The sequence below is a fragment of the Phalacrocorax carbo genome, chromosome 6 (assembly GCF_963921805.1).
Source record: "Phalacrocorax carbo chromosome 6, bPhaCar2.1, whole genome shotgun sequence".
NCBI lineage: Eukaryota > Metazoa > Chordata > Aves > Suliformes > Phalacrocoracidae > Phalacrocorax > Phalacrocorax carbo.
In genome coordinates, this window is record NC_087518.1 from 30,858,270 (window position 1) to 30,879,106 (window position 20,837).

General features: G+C 45.0%; 1 protein-coding gene across 1 annotated transcript in view; it reads right to left on the reverse strand.

Moving 5' to 3' along the window:
* Positions 1–9,790, reverse strand: part of LAMC1 (laminin subunit gamma 1) — a 70,420-nt gene extending 60,630 nt beyond the window's left edge. The window contains exon 1 of the mRNA XM_064454402.1: positions 9,251–9,790. Coding sequence (XP_064310472.1) covers positions 9,251–9,641 — 391 coding nt within the window. The 5' untranslated portion in view covers positions 9,642–9,790. The remainder of the gene's footprint in view (positions 1–9,250) is intronic.
* Positions 9,791–20,837: the final 11,047 nt, after the last annotated feature.

Consider the following 20,837-nt stretch of genomic DNA (forward strand, 5'->3'; position numbering starts at 1 on the left):
CTCTGTGCTTTGTATATTTTCCTCATCACCCTGCTGGGAATCAGCAGCGAAAAACATTAGTTTTTAATGACAGAAGAATGGCTTCAACTCAGGAAAACTTGTAACTGTCCTTCAATGAGGGGCTTCCTCCCGACCTAACTCCTAATGTGTGCAAGAGGGGAAACTACAGAACAATATTAAGCATTTAACAATTTTGAATTTGCATTTTACCTCTCATCTGAGCATTGCCAGAATCTGACGAAAATGAAAATTGCCATCCTCTTATCTGAAGACACGTACAAAGCAGCCACACAGGAGGGCAACAACAATGCCACCCACACGGGCTGAGGAGCTACTGTTGGGACCAGAAGCGCAGGGAGATCTCAGCTGAACAACCCCATCCCAGGGAGGGGGGAACCTTCCCAAATTGCACAGTCCTGGAACGTCTCAGCACCAGGGAGATAGGAGAAGGAGGGAGGCAAAGCCCAGGCAGGCTGCAAGAAGCTTCATAAAGGAGAAGAAAGGGAGAAGGGCCAGAAGACACACTAAAGCAAGCAAGAGGTCTGCAAGCTTAGAGCAACTACGGCCTTAAGCATCAGCTTCTTAACTAGTTCATCGAGCAGCTGATTGGGTGTTGAGAAACTGCTCATCCTACATTACTCCGGCCAGGACAGCGGGACCCACGAGACCCGTGAAAGCAGCAGCTGGAAGGAAGGCACCAGCTGCTGTAAAAAAATAAAAGTAGGTTGCTGGGCCAACCTCAGCACCCCAACTGCCGTAGCCAGGAGGCAGGGCAGAGGGAGACATGCCAGATCCCCACAAATAAACCACATTTTTTCAGAAGCTGGGAGGCAAAGGCAGCAGGCAGGGCAGCCTGTCCATGGCTGCTCCCCAGGGACCAGCCCCACAAGCTGCTGGGAAGAAAATCCCACTGCAGAATCCCACCGGATAGGAGCATGTAAAGAACTACAGATGAAAGGACTATAAATAATCATCATAATCAGAAGTGGACCACAGAAGTCCTAGGACAAGAATGTTTTCTTTTTACTCGGTCAAGCAGTCCCACTTAACACTGTGATACCAAGAAGCATCTGATGGCAGTTTTTCCAGAATGGACTGATTTTTCATTCCATTAATCTCAGTAAGAGATACTCCCAACACAAACTGCACCTTTCAGAGCATGCAGTTTGTACTCCACAACCTTGTAACCACAGCGTAAGTACGTACCACAAAAACTGCTGGTTTATCCCTCCTAAAGAGGTTCAGTGCAACCATTTGTTTGAAAAGTCAATGAGACGTATTGTCTTTGAATTCAAAGAAGGTTAGAAAGATTAGTTTTCCTGAAATAAAATATGCAGAGAGGGGAGAGATATTTTTTTAAAATATGTTCAGGATCCTTAATATTTCTCCCCCAACAAAAAAAAAAAACACAAACCACACACCAGCCCAATCACGATGTGCCGTACAAGCACCAGCTCACTGAGGTGGGAATGAGGTATTTTCTGACGCCACGCAGGTTGAGCTATAAAGCAGACCTTGAAAAGTAACTTGCAAGATGAAAGCAGTGTGCTTAGAACTGGGCTGGTGCCAACCTGAAATGCCACAGCACTCCCTCAGTCCTGCAGCACCCAAGGGAATGAGCATTTCAGGCAACCCACTGGCAAGCCAAGGGCTACCACACGCACTCAGCCCCTGCCCGCTTGAACACACACGTGCTGGGGAAGAACAACCCCTGGTATCAAGCACCTTTTGATGTTTGGTGGGTTTTATGGGGTTTTGGTTGTGGGGGGTTTTTTGGTTTGGTTTTGGGGTTGTTTTTTTTTGAGAGTCTCCTTGGACTTAGCTGATCTTTCGGTTACAAAGGGTTAAGAGCAACGCAAAGGCCAAGTCTCCTCTTTTCCACTTCAGGCCATTGGTAGGGGCCAGCTGCCACTCTGAAGCTACTTAACAATTCTGCACCCTGATCTTCCCCCAGGAGCATCTCAAGCCCCTGAGGATGAAATAGAGAATTACCTCGTCCTCCTGTAAAACACAGGACGCACTAACAAAGCCAAGTCAGATAAGCAGTTCTCCAAGCACACCAAGTCCACAACAGAGATGAGAACATTATAGAAGGCTGACCCAAGAACCCACAAACACTGGATCTTTGCTAGATCTCAATATATCGCCTCTAAAAACACCTTTAAAATCTTCCCCTTCCCCCACAAAAACAACAAACCCCCAAACCAACCACACAAATAAGCCCTCAAGCTGTTTGGAAGTCTACCTCCCATGTACAAGATGGTACCCGCTTACCTACCAAAGGAAAAAAAAAAAAATCCAGTAATAGTTTTTGGATACTATTTCTAAAAGCGGAAATTTTGAAATTCTCCATTACTGAACACAGCTGTGTTGTGTCAGAACTGCAGGCATGATTACCACTGGAAACAGCTCTTTGATGACTATCACACTGGAATATCTAAAACAAGTAGAAGCATGGAATCAAGAAGTGCTTTGCCACCCAGTTTCAAAACAAAATGCTGAAGATCACTGAATAATATATAAGGGGGTTGGTTGGGGTTTGGATTTTTTCTTCTTGGTAAAGTATCTCTCAAATAGGGCTGGACTGGTAGAAAAAAAAGACTAAGGCTCTTTTTTTTTTTGTATTTAAATAAAATTACCTTGCCATTCCAGATCCTTTTTGCAGCTGATGAGTTTTCAGCATTTTCCAAGCTTCTACATCTGAAAAATCATTATGTTTTACCTCAAAAGTACCTAACACACCCCACAAAGGCTAAGAGCAGTTTGCACCTATAGTCTGGGAGGCTACAAAAGGCAGTCTCTCATCCCAATATTCCCAGTCCCATTTGACAACTGTACACGTCTACCAGTAGCAGCTCTCTAATTTCAAAGGGCAGTTGCTTTGTTAGCAGCTGTCCTGAACCTCTCATCAGTGCTGATGCAACAGCCAACATCACCATCACACCAGCATGCTGCTAAAGACCCAACGCTACAGGCCAGAAGCACAATCCCAAGCACCTCCTTTGCAGATGTCTTAGTGTTAAGAGATTGTCCTAACGTTACAAAGGGTTTTAAACACAGCTAGTGACGCCACAGGTCCTCAACACAAGCATCCACATACATCCCTCACTTAATGCCTGTAAAGCTTTATTTGAGACACACACGGCTACTCTGTACCTGGGCAGAGTGGAAAACCCAATATACTCCTGTTTGTGCAGCAGGACAACAGACACGGGAACATTTCTGCAGTTTATCGGGAAACTATGAAACTCATTTTATTTTCTGATCAAAACACACTGCAGTAGCCACCAGTAAGCAGGACTTCATGGTTAAGAGATGCATCAAAGCAGGCTGAAATGGTTCTTCTCGGGCAGGAGCTTACAGCAGCAGCCGCAGCCCCCGGCTGAGCTTATTACAAACCAGCTTATTACCAGGCTGAGGTTATTACGAACCAGAGATGGTGACGTCAGATGCCACTAGCTCAGTTTAACACAGACCTCATATCCCAGCAAACCCACAGGTAGGAAACAGAGCCAGACAGCGAGCCTGCACGAAATCACTCAGCACAGCATCGCCAGTGGTGGTAAATGATGAATTAGGGCCCCAAGGACACAAGCAGGAGGTCTCAGTCTGACAAAGGTTGTATGATTAAGGACAACATCGCTCACAGTCCTGTTTTTAAGAATTATGGTGAACTAGAGATCCAAGCTTCCCATCCCATCCATCTGTGCTGGAAATTATTTTCTCTACATGTTGTTTGCAGAGCAATCCCATTTTTCATTTCCGTGGGAAGCGGCAGCCTGGGATTTTCACTTGCAGACTCAGAGAGGCCACAAGAGCCTCCCAAAGCCTCAGGCTGTAAGAGAAATGCTACTTAATTCTACTGAATAAGCCAGAAATTTTTCAGCAAGCTAACAATTCTATGCAGCAAATGACAGTTTCCAAGGTTTAAACCTACAAAAGCAACTATTTGACTGTGGCAAAACCAGTGATTAATTCTTCTAGCAACTCAGGGCAAGCACCACAAATAGCAGCTGTTTTTGCAGCAAAATACCACGCAATCCCAGCTCTCCCCATCCCCCAAAGTAAGTGCTCTGCCATGTATATTATTCCCAAAGGCGTCAGGCAGGGGCATCAGCATCCCAAGAAAGACACAGGACAGAGGAGTTGAAGAAAACCTGGGAATTTAAAGGGTATGCGGGAAGTAATAAAGAGCTTTAAAGCTACTTTATATAACTGTACTGAACAACTGCTAGCCATTAAAAGCCCTGATCTCTTAACTCCTCGTGTTGAAACCTGCAAAATGTAAATCAAGCCGTTTGGAGACCAACTAAAATAGAGTCCCCCCCAGGGTTCTGCAAATACCACGGTGAAGCCACTGCGGCGTGGGGCTGGCCCTTCCCAGTCCAGGCTCAACATGTCTGCAAGGGCTTCCCGACACACCCCGTAACACCAGCCTAAGTGCCGGAAACACTCTCCCAATGTGTTAATTACCATTTCTCAGTTTTTAAATTGCAGCTACACTATGCAAAATTTCATGTGCGTACATCCAGCTTGCTCACAGTTGGTTTCGCGGTGGTTCCCTAGGAAGGCAATGAACCACAGCCTCGTAAAGTTTTAATAGGATAACTGGCAAACTAAGGGCATCACTCTGCTGTGCTAAATAAAACAAAGCAACTGATTGCATCCCAAATGCATAAACTACGTACTTAATTTAAGGCACATTTTATAGCCCTCCCTTAAAAAAAAAAGCTGCTTTTCTGTACTGAAAAAAAAAAGTCTGTCCGCTACAAACAACTGGCAAATCAAGCCAAGGCTGAACATAAGAACTGGCCTCTTGCCTGGGTTTCCTTGTAAATGCCTTCAAATGGCAGTCATACCCCAAACTACGAACAAAGTATATATAACCAAGCATCATCGCCCTCCTCAAAGCCAAATAAAGGACTGAGTGGTTAGAAAAGGGGGAGGTGAAGGAGATGGGCAATCCATTTCCCCTAGCTGCCAGCAGCTTTTACAAGTTCTTCTTTATCTTACAAACACAAGATACTGTCTGGCTTGGTGACACAGGTTTCTAGGCTGGTCTATAGCAGGGATTTCAAAAGAATTCAAAGATAGGTACACTCAGCTCTAATCACGCTCCTCCATGCCCACAGAGGCAACATGTTTCTAATGAGGGCATCCAGCAATTTCATTTTTCTTCTTGGAAGGCAGGCTAGCAGAAGGCTGCCTTCCAGCACCAAACGCAAGCTTCTCTTCCCAAGCAATGAGAGAAGAGGTGCAAATTGGTCTTTCCTGCCCACCAGACTGCCCTGAATGCAGAGTGGAGGCCACTAGCATCATCGGTCAAGCACATCTCCTGGGCACTGTCCCTGCTGAGATGCAGCGGGCAGTCACCTCCACTGGGAAAGCCAGACCGGACCACTCCTGGCTCGCGGGCTTGTTGATAAAAGCACAGCTGCTCTCAGCTGAGACGGGGCCACCCCACCACCACAAAACAACCACCAGTGTGCTGAGGATGCTGCCTCTTTGTCCGAGGAACAAAACACCAGGATCACGATAGCTGAAATCAAGCAGATCCGGGCAGAGGGTAAAAGTGGTGGGGAAAAATGAGAGGTGGCTCTAGCAGGGCTGGCTGGGAAGGGAACAGGGAGGCACACATAAAGCTGAATTTAAAAAAAGGTGTAGAAACAGTAGAAACAACAGAAGGCACACAGAGATTAGAGCTACAGAAGGAAGAAGTGAGAATCTGCTCTGAAAAAAAGATATAACATCTGAAATAATACAGCCTTTGCCCAGCAAAACCACCCAGCACCAAAAATACTCCATGCACCTCCATGCTAGCTCTTTTCCCCTTCTTCCAGTGTTCAAAGGAACACTTTTAACACACAGCTTTGTTTTGGTGTGTTAGAGGTCTAAATAGCAAAGTTGTGCTAAAATGTATGCACACAAAGTGCTGGGGAGATGCCAGAACTATCCCAATGCTTCCAGCAGAAGCAAACTGCACAGACTGTAAAAATAACATGACGCTCTGGCTTCAAAAAAAGCAGACAACTAACTACATACCGTAATGCCTCGGCTTCCATCTTCTATTTAAAAGCTGGCACCGCTGCCCCCAAGTCCCTTATTGCTGGAGTATATGGGAACATGGGGGGAGGGCAGCATTGGGAAAAAGACGACTGGTTGGGTCAAGTCTAAATTAGAAACAATTCAACCAGAGGAACTGGAAGATGGGGGAAGTGAAGGGATACTTTCAAAAGTGAAAGAAAGGACACAGTGGTGCTCCCCCCTCCTCTTGCTCACTAACCTAATTACTAGGACACCACCCTGTGAACAGCTTCAGCTCCCCCCTTCTCCTGATTTACAGCTGCAAATTCATGTCTCCAAGCCTCCTGGGGGAGGACTCTTACTGCAGAAGTCTTAATACCCTCTCATACAAAGAGAAACAGCTTTTGTAACTCCAGATGCTCCTTGTGCAGAGACTGGTAATTACCCCAATTCTCCTCTCCCCAGGAAGCACCTTAACTTCTGGGCACAGATCTCCTTTCCAAACGCTCTCGGAGTCCAAGCCTTTAACTTGGTAATAGTGATCTGCACTGTATTTTTCTGTATCAGGCTCTTTGCTAGCACCTCGTCCCAAAACTAAATGTTTTTTAAACTTGTTTTGAACTGTAAAGTGTAAGCAAATTCAAAGAAACCTGCGTTCACATGTTGGCAATGGACTCGCTGTTCTTATTGACCTTTTTGAAAGCTCCTCCAAAATGTTACACTGATTTACACAGACCAAACATTGCTGGAGATTAATCAAGGCACCCCAAACTGCCAAAAGGGCAGGGCGGCATTTGCACGCTGAAAGCTCAGAGCCAACACTGCCAGTCCTGAACGTGTGCAAAGTGGCACTAATCATTCAGGATAGCAGTGTTTTCAGAAATAAAGGCAACTTACAGCATCAAACAAGGATACGGGTTTGAGCACACAGCCTAATCCTCAAGGATCATGCAGAACTAACTGCATAAAAGGGCTTTGTGTCCCAGAATGCCTTTACGTCCTACCAAGTACGCAAATACTTGCCAAGCCCTTTACCTCTTCTCCCTTACTGACATCAATAATTAAGTGTCCCACAGACCATGGTCTGCCACAGGGAACAGCCCAGGGGCACACAGAGCCCAAATGCGGCGCCCAACAGCTTGCACAAAGATGATTTGAAGACTTCACAAGGGTAAAGCAGAGCAGCACTGCAGAGAGGTTTGGGGCATTTGAGACTAAAATGGCATTTTTTGGTACTCTACAATTCTTCAACTTGCAATGAACTGAGCGATGCATACAAAGTCATACAGGAATATTTACTGCCTGCGTAGCACGTACACAGATAGCTTAACACCTTGCTCTTAGTCTTCTTAAAACTAACTCCCAATGACACCACCACGCCTGTAATGAGCTTCAAATTCTTCAAAGGTTTTACACTACAAATACCCCACCCAAAAACCTAACTGGAAAAAAATAAGCAAAAAAACACACTCAAATATATGAAAGTCAGCCAGGCAGCTTCTTTTTAAACGTTGTACCCTCGCCTAAAAATATTCCAGAGGAAAGTCACAAAGCTACAAGAGCCTGTGAGCAAACCTGAAGCCCAAGAGATTGACAACAATCACGTTGCAACACTACAGTATTTTAAAATTGGAGTTGTTTTTGTCATAGAAACCTGCACATTTCTTCAAAGCCCAGGACACAGCACACTGTTTGCTCCAGTATGCCAGAAAAACATACTATTTTTCAAAGACCATCTGTATACACAAAGGTGCACAGACTCAAGCACAGCAGTAATACAGACATGCCTATAAACTAAGTTTTACCTTAATAATGCGGAATTATGGTGATTTCTACTAAAAAAAAAAGAAGCTGAGAAAAATCTTAGCTTACTGTATTTTCCAGGTGGTCTGAACAAAGAATTCCCAATGTACAAAAAAAAAAAGATAGAGGCCTTACTAACTACCTCCCTCCCCATAACCAAGTGATTACCTATGCTTACATAGTATATTTATTTTAAAGCTCCTAACACAGAGAAACATTTTAGGGCAGTGAGATGCTCCCAGCTGCTGGGGCAGATGGATGCAGTCAGCAGGTGACCCCGGTACAGGATGCGACACTCCATCTCACAGACGCAGGCGGGAGCTTTCACACAACCTGTCCTCTGGTTGTGAAACCCAAGATCCAGCTCCCTGACCCCTAATGCAACTTCTTTTCCCCCCAAATCACACTGCAACTGAGATGTTATTGATGTTAAAACTTAAGGTTCAAGAGCAGCTCTTGGATAGAAAAAATGGTTATGCTGAAGTTTTTTTAGTTTTTACTTTATTTAATGATGTGAGGATATAAACTGTAGTTTTAACTTTCTTTTGGCTGTCTTGTCTTCCAAACCAATTAATCTTCCTTTATGTCAAGGCAGCTTAAATAATCAAATGAACAGAAGAAAAGAACAGCTTGTCCACAAACCAAAGCGAGAGCTGAAATACTTTATTCCAAAGGAACCTCCGGGAATGCCAAATAATCAGAAAATTCACGTTCTCCTTTTTTTGACTCGACGTTAGGGGTTCTGCAGTAACACGGACTGCTCTCTGCCAAGCCTGACTTACCCAGCGTTTAAAGGACAACGCTGCCCCAGGGTAAGGGGGCACTGAGCAGACGTGCCCTTGCAGGCACACGTTTTCCTGCAGTGCTTGGCACTTTTCAAACCAACCGCTCCTGCCTGAATCCCAATCCTGTTGGCCTGGAAGTCTCCCGGATCCCACCTTCCCGGTGCACGGGGAGAGCCAGGCGCCCCACGCCACCGCAAACTCCGCTTGCTCGTCCCACAGACCGAGAGCACAACCAACGCCGACTGACACGACGCAACCCCACGCAACGTATAGTCTCGCTTTGCCTCTATGGAGAAAGGCTGGAATTCAGGTTCATAAAACGCTGTTGTGCGCCCTTAGAGAAAAGGCCGGCAGCCGAGGGGTGATGGAGCCTCGTCCTGCGGGACCAGGGAAGACCCCGGTCACAACGGGGAACCCGCAGCCGGCGTAAACCCGAAACTTCCCACCAAAAAAAAACCCGCTTCGACCACTTACTACCCCAGGCGCCTAATTACAGCCGCCTTTAATTAATTTGAGCCCAAAAGGACGCAAGGAAGGCGGGCGCGGGGCGGTCCCTCAGCCTGTACCCCCCCCCTCCCCCCCGCCGGCTTTGGCGCCCTTTTCCCTCAGGGCGGTGAGGGAGGGGAGGGAGCCCTTACCCAGGTGGAGGGTGAGGTTGACGGCGGCGGGGTGCTGCACGCCGGCCAGCATGGTGCGGCTCTGCCACCAGGTGGCATCGGCCGGGCTGTTGTAGTCGGTGAGGAAGGCGGCGCCGTGGCTCAGGTGGGGCTGGGCGGCGTCGCAGAGGTGGCAGGACTGAGTGACGCCGGTGACGCCGGTCTGTACGCAGTACTCCTCGGCCGGCGTCCCGCACGTGTGGGTGGCGAGCACCGTGGCGTTGAAAGCGGCGTTGACGAATTCGGGCATGCAACGCTGGGGCCGACCGCTCCGTTCCTCCGTGCATTCGTCCATGGCGCCGCCGCACCGCCCGGGCAACCAAAGCCACAGTACCGCCAGCCACAGCGCCCGGCGCTCGCCGCCGCCCGCCATGGCGCTCGGGCGAGCGGCGGAGGGGCTGGCCGAGCGGCGCGGAGCCGGCGGAGGGGCGCGCTCGCTGGCTGCCGCACTCCGCGCCTGGCCGCGGGGCTGGGATGGGAAGGGCCCGGCCCGGGCGAGGCGAGGCGGGGCGGGGCTGCCGGCGCGGGGCAGGCCGGGAGCGGAGTCCCGCCGGCGGAGCGGGCTTGCGGAGCCTCCCCCTCCCCCCGGAACGCGCCGGCTTAAAGGGGCGATGGCGGCGGCAGGCACCTCCTCGAGGAGGAATCCCCCGTTTCCCGCCGTGCGCTGCCGCCTCTCGCACCGCCTCGGGCGCCTCGGCTGCCGGGGTCCCACGGGAGGGGCGGTCCCTCGTGGCGGGGTTGGGGGGGGGGGGGGCCTGTCTCCCTCCCTCCCTCCCTCCCTCCCTCCCTCACGGCGGCGCTGGCATCGCCTGTCGCGCGCGGGATTGACACACACACACACACACACACACCCGCGCCATGGCGCTGGGCCCGGCGCCGCCTCTGCCCTGTCAGAACCCAACAGAAGCCACCCGTTTCTTTATTTTAAAGGCTTTTCATAAGGAAAAAAAAAGGCAAAAAAACAAACCCCAGTTTCTCAAGAAATGTGAGAAAGTTTGCGCTTTGCCAGCTGGGCTGTTCCAAACCCAGTCGGTCTCGTGCTGCCCAAAGGCAGGGGCCTGAGAAAGAACGTGGGTCTGAGGAGACCTGTGTTGCCACCTCAGCTTCTTTAAATTTTAATGAACTTCTAGCTGTTTTCATATCTAAATACAGATCTCTGTGCTGCTTAGAGGCATGACTCGTTCAGAGATGGCCAAAGACGAGGTTGTGATTTTTAGCTACTGCTGTAAGATCACCCTGTGCCTTTTCAGGTTGAGGAATTGTGTAAAGTTTAATTGTGTAAAATCCAGGAATCGTGTCCAGCCAAAACTGCTTTTATAGGAGAAAGTGTCTCCAGAAGCCTGCTCAGGAAACAGGAAACTACTCGGTGAGATAGAAACTGATGCAAGAGTCAAGGAAAGGCTTTGTACACTCAGTGCTGGCTGTATTCAGAGAAAGCCTGAATGCAGCCCATGGCCAAAAGAGCAGAAAAAATACAGTTTGTTCTGTGAAAAATATGTACTTTCTTGTTTTGAAGAAAATACATGTATTATAGAGAAGTCAGTCCTTCACTTCATACATTAAGAGTTTGTGTGAGACTATTCACAAGGTCCACACACCACATGTAAGCAAGCCTGGAAATTACCTTGCTGCTGGCAGATGATGTTACTACATTTGGTGCTACACATCGGTGCAGTGATTCCTCTTTTTGCCTCCCCCAACAGAATATTAACCTGGCCGTGATGAGGTAGCTTCTGTGCTGAGAGGCCCTTGCAAACCCCCACACCAGCAGAAGGGACGCGGGTGCGTTACAAAGTCATCGCTGCATCCCTGTTGTTCAGGCTGGAATTACACATCTCCAGTGGAAAGTTTGATTTCCGCTGCTTCCTCCCCCCTTTTCCTCAGTTTCTGAAAACAAGCCAGCTGCTGCGAAAGCTGCTGATGCTCAAGGCTGGCAAGGCAGAAGCTCTGGAAACGGCACACTGATGGAGCTTCTCAGGTTCAGTAACAGCCTGGCTGATGCTTGCGGTTGAGAGTGGAGGTGGCAGGGCAGGCGACAAGGAACAAGAGAGCGGGAGCCACATGGAGCAGATCCATGGGAGGGAGGGAAGGATTAGGATAGAGGTGAGAAGGGGGCAAGGACTCTGAGCAGGATCAGAGCGTATTGCCACAAATCCCACTCAGTGGATCAACAGGATCATCTGTCCACATGTGGGAGGGTGTCATGGATGATGGAAAAAATTCAGCTTAATGCAAAATTCTTGGGTTTAAAGATACTCAGTTTAGTACCTAAAAACAATAATTTTCTTGAGCTTTTTAACTAATTATTTTCCACATTTTAAAGTTTTTATGTAGGACCATCCTTAACAGCTTATGTGAAGCCTTTCTGTCATTTCCAGGTTACTGATTCTAATAAAGAAGTCCTAAGAGATATCTGCTGATATTTGTCATCAAAATCCACTTCATACTCGTAACTGCAATTTCATATTTGACATACATATTTAAAGTAGTAGGACAGATTGAGGGATGTAGTCATATTTCACTTGGTAAACCTCCACTCATCTGACTAAAACCAGAATTAAACCTCATATCCCTACAAATACACGACCTGTGCTTTCCCTTTAATTTCTTACCTGCTGAAATACTCTATCAAAGCATTGCAGTATATTCCCCATAAACCCATTTCCTTTCGAACACAGACAAAAGCATCTTCATGTAAAATAACCATGTCTTAAAAGCACAGAACCCAGATAAGTTATCTAACTTTGCAATGCTTATGGGGTGAATAATAGTAAAAATACTTTGGTCAATAAATTCTTGTGACTGGGAACTCCCACAAAGTGGAGTGAGTCATCCTGCACAGCAGGAGTGGCCTGAAAGGAAGAAAGGACTGTTTGATAGATAGGATGGGCACAACAACAAAACCTTCAATAAACCATCTGTAAAATAAGAATAAGAATTGTGGATAAGGTTGATAACTCTGCTGGGCTTAGACAGCACGGTCGTGATGAAACAACACTGAAAAAATGACATGGCTGCTGCTTCAAAAGCAGGTGCAAGTCTTGAACCCCCAAATTGCACTAATCACAATGATGTCGAGTCTCAAGGAAATCTGCATTCTATTTAATAAAGAGGTTGTCAGGGAAGAACTTAAATATATAAAGTTAACTGTAAAAATTGGCACGTTATTACTTTAATTCTTTTTCAAAGTACACAGATCAGGTTAAATGAATGAGAACAAGTGGGGAGAGAGTAAGAACAAAGAGAAGAAATGCATAAAAGGAAAAGCAACATAAAAACCTGAGAGGAAACAGCTTTTATAAAAGCAGTTCTTACAGGAAATTCTGTCAGCTTTCGAAAGGCCAGAACTCCCGAGGCTGGCGTTCCCACTTTTTTAATAGATCTGTTTTAGAAAAAGAAAAGCAGTATTTTATTTCCTTTTGAAAAAAAAATAATTGAACAATGTGGAGTGCACCCACAAGAACTTTGAAATAACAAATTAAGAGCACAGTTAGTCTCTGTCCTTCTACAGCAGCTCAAACCAAGCGCTAACACACCTATATACTAAGACATTTGACCCATTTGGGGCTTATGAGGTCCAGAATTATTTTAGTAAGCATCATGAGGCAGCAATCACTTTAATTTTCAGCTTTCTGCACTGATTTAGCATCAGCATTTGTTCACAGACAAAATTTGAGCTCATACTCTAAGAAAAACGGCTCAGAAGTTTTCAACTGTGATAGTGGAGCTTGGTTGTTCCGTGGGTCTCAATTATTAAAACAGGTTGATAAAACTAACCCCCAGGAAGAAAAACAACCTACATTTGCTAGTAAGTGTAAAAAGATAGCTTGGGGATCCCCAAATTGAAACTGCCGTACACCCAAACATTTCATTACCAGTACCTACATGTCAGTTTACACTGAAGGATGAAGGACAGAAAAGCTGCGTGCTTGCTGCCAGCCTGACAAGTTATGAGCCACCAGAGGAGGCACTCCAGCAATCCTAGGAACTGTCACTTGTCACAATCTGCCTGGTTTGGGCAGCATAAGAAGTTTCTGGCAGTTTCCTGACCTGCCCTCTATCACGCAGGGGCTTCCCATGGGCCTCACTGCTTTTCTTGGTGGATGCAGTCAAAACAACAGTAATCGCAGCAGACATCCAATCCCTGGCCACCAAATAACCAAAAACGTTTAAAAGAAAGCAAGTGAGTCAGCAGATTCAAGAGTCAGTGAGAAGGAGTCAAAATTCAGAAAGGCTGGGTGATGAAATTCAGATGCTTTTAGAGGTGGATGTGAAAAGAAACTACACTGCAGTCACCAGTACTGCGTTGGGGAATGCAGAAATAAACTTGCTCTAAACTGTCTCTTTTTATTAAGATAAAAGCCAAGCTTTAGGCTTACTTGTTTTTCTATCTTGGTTGAAAACTTTATTTTACCAGGTTGGATTAAATATTTTGACTCATTCTTACCTGGGATAACCTCTCTTATTCCACTGAAGCATATGAACAACTGCAAATTTAATTGACTGATCGGTCACATCTTTCTAGTCCCGAGTGCCAAGATGCCCCTGTGCTATGCAAGGTGGGATTTCAATGTCATTCTTACCAGCTGGGTGCTGCTTCAGTGTCAGCACTGACGACCATGATGAAGCAGCTTGATTTCTCCAGGCAGTGCCCTACAGGCATGTTTAAAATGGGAGAGAAAAGCTGTAGCAGGGTTAAAGTGTCTCACGTTTTATTTCAATGGGGATGGCAGAAACTGCAGCTGGGGGATCAAGGTTAAGGATCAAACGATCTCTCCGCATGCAGTGCAACAAATGCAGCTTAGGACTAATGTTACAAATGAGTAAGAAATGCACTTATATATTAAAGTATGGTTTAAAGCCATCCTGTTCATAGAAGGCCTGCAATCAAGGACAGGTCTGCAGAGAGTGTGAATGTTTGGTGAATGTCTGAGGTTTCAGCGCAGTCATTGCCCACTATACTACCAGAATAAATCAGAGAACTGTACTAGTTACAACATATTCATACCTATCATGATTTTATGGAAGCAGAGAGTTACTGTAATCTTATAAATAAAACTGAAAAAGAGAGCTACTAGCCATGAAAGCAGAAGGTGTTTCATAAAATGGTTTATTTAAGTTTGACTTCTTAGTCGCTCTTTGGCAGATTATCCTAAATAATCCTGTACAGTAACTACTGGTAGGTGAATAAAAAAGTACCTCTGAACCTGTTCATGGGAGGTAATCTGCCTCTTACAAGTTCCTGCAAACCCAGGAGAAATGAAAGACGTAAGCTGATTATTTTATCTCTTTTCTGAAGCGGGTCTGGGATGTATCCTCATTTTCTCTCCTTAAGACTGTAATGTTGGGAAGAAGCCTGCTAAAACAAAAATAAAATATGAAAGGACTGTGCAGCTTTTCATCTCCCTATTGTGGATTCAAACACAGCCCATCCTTTTAACCAAAACCCATTTGGTTAATGGATGTTTGGTGGTGTATACAAAATGAATTTGTAATCTTTGATTCTGAGCAGATAAGATTTTTATCTTTTATCTTTATCCCCTCTTTTTATTCTGCGATGTAGTCCTGTGCTGAATTTGAACAACCACAACCACATCTTGTGGCCTACATTAGACTGTGGCAGTAACATCAGAAGGACCTGAGCCAGCCCTAAGTACCCTTCCTCCCCCCCTCCAAGACCCCCACTTACCTGCCCAATACCACTGTGACCTGCTGCCTTTGTGAAGGCCACCAATGAGGGCACTGGGAAAGGGACATGCATGGATGGGTGCATTTAGCCTTGCAACATCCAGTGGGCTTCTTGGAGATGAGACATTCCTCAGCAGTCCTTCCCCTCTAGCACTCCTGTTCTCAATCAGTACACCAGCAGTGCACTGTGTGGATGAAAGTGTGCCAGAGGGATTGATTAAATTTATTTCTGTATGGTATTAAATCTATAGTATAGAGACTGTAAATTCACCAAGAATAGTCTCAGGCTCAGCACCACCTTCATCCTTGCACTATTGGGTCTGCTGATGGATGCTCTGGCACCAAAAAATTCCAGCAATATTTAGGTTTCCAACACACTGATGAAGTTTCCTCTATAAAGAGCATGACTTGTTTACCCAGATCCATTTGGATAATGTCTGAGTCCTGTTCTTCACCAACTTGCGTAGCTATGCAAATCCTTCACATCGGTGAGCTGGGGCTGTTTACACAAACTGTAAAACATTCCCAGTAGAATTATTGAGCCAGATAAAATGCTATCCCAGAAAGTAGTGTGTGGGCTGGGGGTGGTCATGGGTATCTCACCACGAAGGGTGTTGACCTGTGTGACCAGAATGAAGTTGTTTAACAAATATCCTTCCTGAACTTCCAGCAGAATTCCCAAGATTGTTTTCAACAGAAAGCTGGAGAACTTTTGCCCAGTGCCAACAGGGCCGAAACTTTCTTCCCAGTTAATTCTTAACTATTGTTTATGGTCACAACCCGTTTTTTTTATAGCACAGTCTGCCAATCAGCCTTGCCATGATCATTATTTTATTAATAGTAAATCATGTTGCTGTTTTATCATTTGTAAAAACCTTTTCCTCATACAAGATGTCCGTTGAGAGCCATAAATAGTTTGTCTGGCTAGCAAGCTGCAGTTTGATTTGTTGTTATGCCAGAAGAGTCACAACTGGATGCCCAGCTCGAGGATGGCAACACTAGCACATCATTTTGGGGTCTGAAGATTCATTGACCTCCCCTAACTGCTTGTTCCTCCCCCTGAAGCTCCTCAGCAACTTGCCTCTGCTCCCGCAGAACTGAGTTGAGGCAGAGCTGCTTCCCCATCGCATGAGTTGGAGCATACGAGGAGTCTGACCTGCAGAGCTGCCTTTGGGATACATACCCATGCCTGTTCTTGGCTGTCTGTCAGTGTGCCCCTTCTCTAGTCATGGTACCCCCGCAGCTCACTACGCTCTCCCCTGCGTTGCCTGTGTGTCTGTTGATGGTCAGATAATTTGAGAGGTTTGATCTTTGAAGGGGTGTGATTTGAGAGGGCTTTGATGATGGTCAGACCCGTTGAGAGGACAGAAGAGACATTCTCCATACTCAAAGCCCCCCTGCCACCAGCAACTAAACAGACAAAAGAAGCGATTCAGGGAAAATTTGTTCGGCCCCTGTAGAAAAAAAAAAAATACTTGGAATGAACAGAAACTTCTGAAAATGTAGCTCTACAAAGTCTCTGCAAAGCTACAAAGCACACACGAACTGCAGTTTTCAGAGGTTTGTTGCTCAGCCATCTTTAGGTAGACGTTTGCAAGAACGATAAAAGCTTGGTTTTGACATCAAGACCACTCCCTTATCAAACACCAATCCCTTGATCTACGGTTCAGAAAGAACAGTGTCACAGTGAAATACATACAGTGGCTTTGATAAAAGTTGCACACTGCAGAATTGCCTAATGTTTTTGTTTGATCCAAATCACTCTCAGCTGGAAATGAACCTAAAAACTCCACAAACATAATGATAACAAGACACATACCACATGCAGTTTCAGTGGGAGAGTCAGTTTTGCAAAAGTACAAAGAGCTGAAAAGTCAAGGTTGAAAATGCTGCATGTTTGGCAATGCTACCAGCTTTGTTTACAGTAAAATAAGGAATGCTTATTTTGTCTTAGCATGGTCTCGGAGTTTGACCTTTCTACTAGCAGCATGACTGTAACACTGGCTTTTTTTTCTATTCCTTGGTAGAGCACTTCAACATTCCTCATTCTTCCTGCCTATTAAAGTACCTAATACCTATCCATTAACACATCGCTATGCCTGCTAAGCACTCTTGGGCAAATCAAATCACGCTTGTTGTTCTCCGTGGTCTGTCACATCTATTGAGACTAAACTTTTCCAGGATGTCTTTACCTCCGTTTGAGTAGTAGGTAGCCAGAAGATGGTGGGATAACACAGTACCATTACTGACTTAATGTCACTTTGTTTCTTCTTTTTCTTTCTTTGTCTGACTCTAGACTGTCAGGATTTATGACTCCCTCTCTCTTGTACAGTTGCTAAGACTTCTGTTTGTACTAAATAAATTAATAGCAGGTAGCTATGGGTCTAGTCAGCTTCTGAAAAGCAGCCACAACTCCTGTGGCAAAGAGCTCGGAGAAATGCCAGCGCTCTGATATCCTCGCCTTCCTTCCCTTTTCCTTGAGTCAACAAAAGATTCTCCGAAGACCCAGAAGGCTGGGTTCTGTGGGAAAGAGGATACAGTCAGCAGAGGCCAGGGCTGTGTCCACCCTACCAAGTCCTCAGCTAGAGCAGAGGGCAAGTCACAGGTTCTTGGGAGTGTTAACTCTTATGATCTTGCAATCGTAAGAGGAATTGGGAAGAAGATAAATGTGCAAGACCATTCCCTGGTTGTTCTGTCATCCATAGGTATGACAGGACTGGAAGATACCCTAATTTTGCAGGGACTAGGAATCAGTCCTGATCCATAAGGTGGAGTACGGGAACCTCATTCATTGGGAGCTACTGAATTCCTGTTTCCTTCTGTGTCCGTAACTTTTTGAATAACAAGATAATTTATACTCCTAGTTTGAAGCATGCAAAATGCTGTGTAAACACTCACACTGCTACTTATGGATTAGCAAAGCAAAGAGAAAAATTAAGATTGTTGGGGAAGGAAATGACATTTTTAAACCCACCAGTGGATATAGTAAACAATGGAAAAATGTCTAAAATGCCTTATAAATAAACTATAGTGCTAAATATCTCCTTTTTTTACCAGAAGCAAGTTACCTAAGGGGGAGGCTTGAAAATGTATTAAAATTAGAACTCAGTAGGCAAGAAACCCCATAGTTTAATAGCTGTAAGCTGCATTTGGTTTGCTGGGAACCTCAGCATACTACCCACGTTTTCATCCCTGACATTCAGTTCATGGAAATATCAGAAAGAAAAAGTCAAGTGTTCAGAAAAATGTAGTGATTGCGAAGGGACAGGAAGTTCTAAGACCTGTATCCTGTTCTTTTACTTGTCAGATCTTTAAAGAATAGGAAATCTGTAGTCTCTTCAACTGTTATTCACTTCTTCCATTTTGGAGCTCAGGAAAATTATTACATCAGAGAATTTAATTATATTAAGATCATTTATCCAAGCAGATCAACTGCAACAGTTATCTGACAGTTCATTTTTGATACATTACCTCCAGCTGTAAGCATGTGATTTTAAAATCATATGAAAAAGTTAAAATCAAGATTTAATGCGTTGATTATTAAACAATGAATTGCAGTTGTCTGCAATGGGGTTAACTTACAATAAGCACCAGGAGAGGGAACAGAGGATAGGCTACATCTTTATAGGATGGTAATGTCAATCCCTCCTGCTCCTCGTTTCTCACAAAGATTCAGACGCCTGTCAGTGAAAGGCTGTTGTATTTTAATTGGCATTGAATTGTCATTGGAGATTTAGATATCAGCACATGCTTCTCAAAAGTTCTTATCTGATTTTAAATCACAGAATGCTCTTTAAAATAGCACCTCATCATGACTGCCCAGTGTTTTTTTAACCTAGAATGTAGTTTTTGTTGGTCCTCTTTTTTATTTGAGTCATTCTCAAAACACATTTCACACCTCCCCATCAGCCACTGGCTTGTGGCAACTGAGATTTTGCCACCCGAACTGTTTAACTTCAAAGGTTAAGAAAACAAAAAGGCTCCAGAACATAAACATACATACCTAGCATACCATTTTCTTCAACGCTTCAGTGCAGCTCCCAAAGCTCTAAACTAGCATCTGAAATTTTATACAGGTTTGTTCACTCCCGCATGTTCCTATATTTAAACCTACGAAGCATCCCTGGATATGTACATTAGTAGGGAAGGCTGCCTTATTGAATGCTACTGTTTTATCAGACACCACCGGATACCATTTTAATGAATATTTTACCCTTGTTTGAGGGCTCTACAAACCCACAGACATATTCAGCTTCTCTTTCATTTTGCTGAGCCACCTGTGTTTCTTCTTACAATGAAGTCAGTTGCATAATGGGTGAATTGGATTTAATGAGTTTTGCCAGATGGGTATCCCCCCAGGGTATTCCCTTCCAATTCATTTACGCAAATATAAATGTAATTCCCCATACAGTACCCGAAAGTGTGGTAAGCTTCCAGATAATCACTAGTTTTTTTCAGCTTGCCCTAATTTGGGAAAATATTTAAAGTTGTTTTCTTGTTTTTTCCCCCCCACCACCTTGTGTTTATGTTTTCCAGCCACTCCTTGCCCTGCCTGGATCTGAGGCTGTAAGTCCCAAAGGAGACAAGCTGCAGGAGACTTTCCTGGTTTGTTAACCTGTAGAAGAAATCAAGCTTGAAAGCTTTTACTTGTATGCACCTCATCTCCAGCTCAACTGTCGGCAAGTACAGGTGCTCACAGTTTTAACAAATACCATTTCTCAGGACAAGAGGCAATAACAACTATTCCCTCATTGGAAGCCACACGTACAGGTCTCAGTTTAGCAACATCTGGCTTTCCAAACAGAGAAAAAAGAATGAACAACGCTGCACAAACAGATGACACACAACTTCATTAGTCCCCTGAAGTGTATGACGGACAGTTAGCATTTTTCTCATACTGAACCCAAGTACTCACGGTCAAGTTTCCTTCCAGGTCACTGTTGGGACGGCAGATGTTCTCCCAGTGTGTTACTCCCCTCACATCCTGCAGTCAGGATTGCCAATTCATTCAAGTTCCAGAGGATAAACAGGAGTTAGCTCAATGAAGCAATTGTTCATCTGGCTACGAATCACATGAAATAATTTTGCAGGCTTCTCTTAGATTCCTGCTTCAGGGGAGCTAAAATGTGAAGGCACGAGGAGCAGACCTGGTGGCACAAAGCAAGAGGTGCTTGCAGTTGCCCTCAGTAAGGATGCCTCCTGCTGTCCTACATGGCTGGAAGGGCACTGGTAAAAATATTTCATACTCAGTGTTAGGTCATTAACATATCATTAATTTTTTTTTTTTGCTATATTTTTGGGGCATTTAGGGTCTCGTGAAGGCTAGTTCTCTATAAACTGATTTGTGTGATCAACCACAACAGACAAATTCAATGTTCTTTAGTAGATAAGACACGTACAAGTTTATTCTGAGACATTACAAAACAATTTTAATAGGGTTGTAACAGAAAGAAAAAACTTGATGAAATGTACCAGTAATAGTTGATATTGTTCACCTGAGTATCCTGAGGAATGAAAACTCAGTATGTGTTGTAGAATATAGCAACTTAGAAAAGGAAAAAAGAGGTGAGCTGGCAGATGGGCTGCACTGAAGACAGCGCCCTTGTCTGTCTGGAACTGGACAGAAAGATCTCCAGTCTTCACAAGGACAGAGAGCCAGTTGTCTATTTTGTTGTTGTCCCAGAATGGTGCTCTGCAGTGCCATCAAGACTCTTCCAAGCATGTTATGGTTTCTGTAGCTGTACACCATAACCTCCTACATTTTTCAGATTTCCTGGAGCTTGTGGAGTTGGAATTCTCCAGTAAATGGCTAGTTTGAAGGAAGACTACCAGGGATGGCATGGAACAAGCACCCTTGTAAGGTATGCGCAGTACTGGAGCC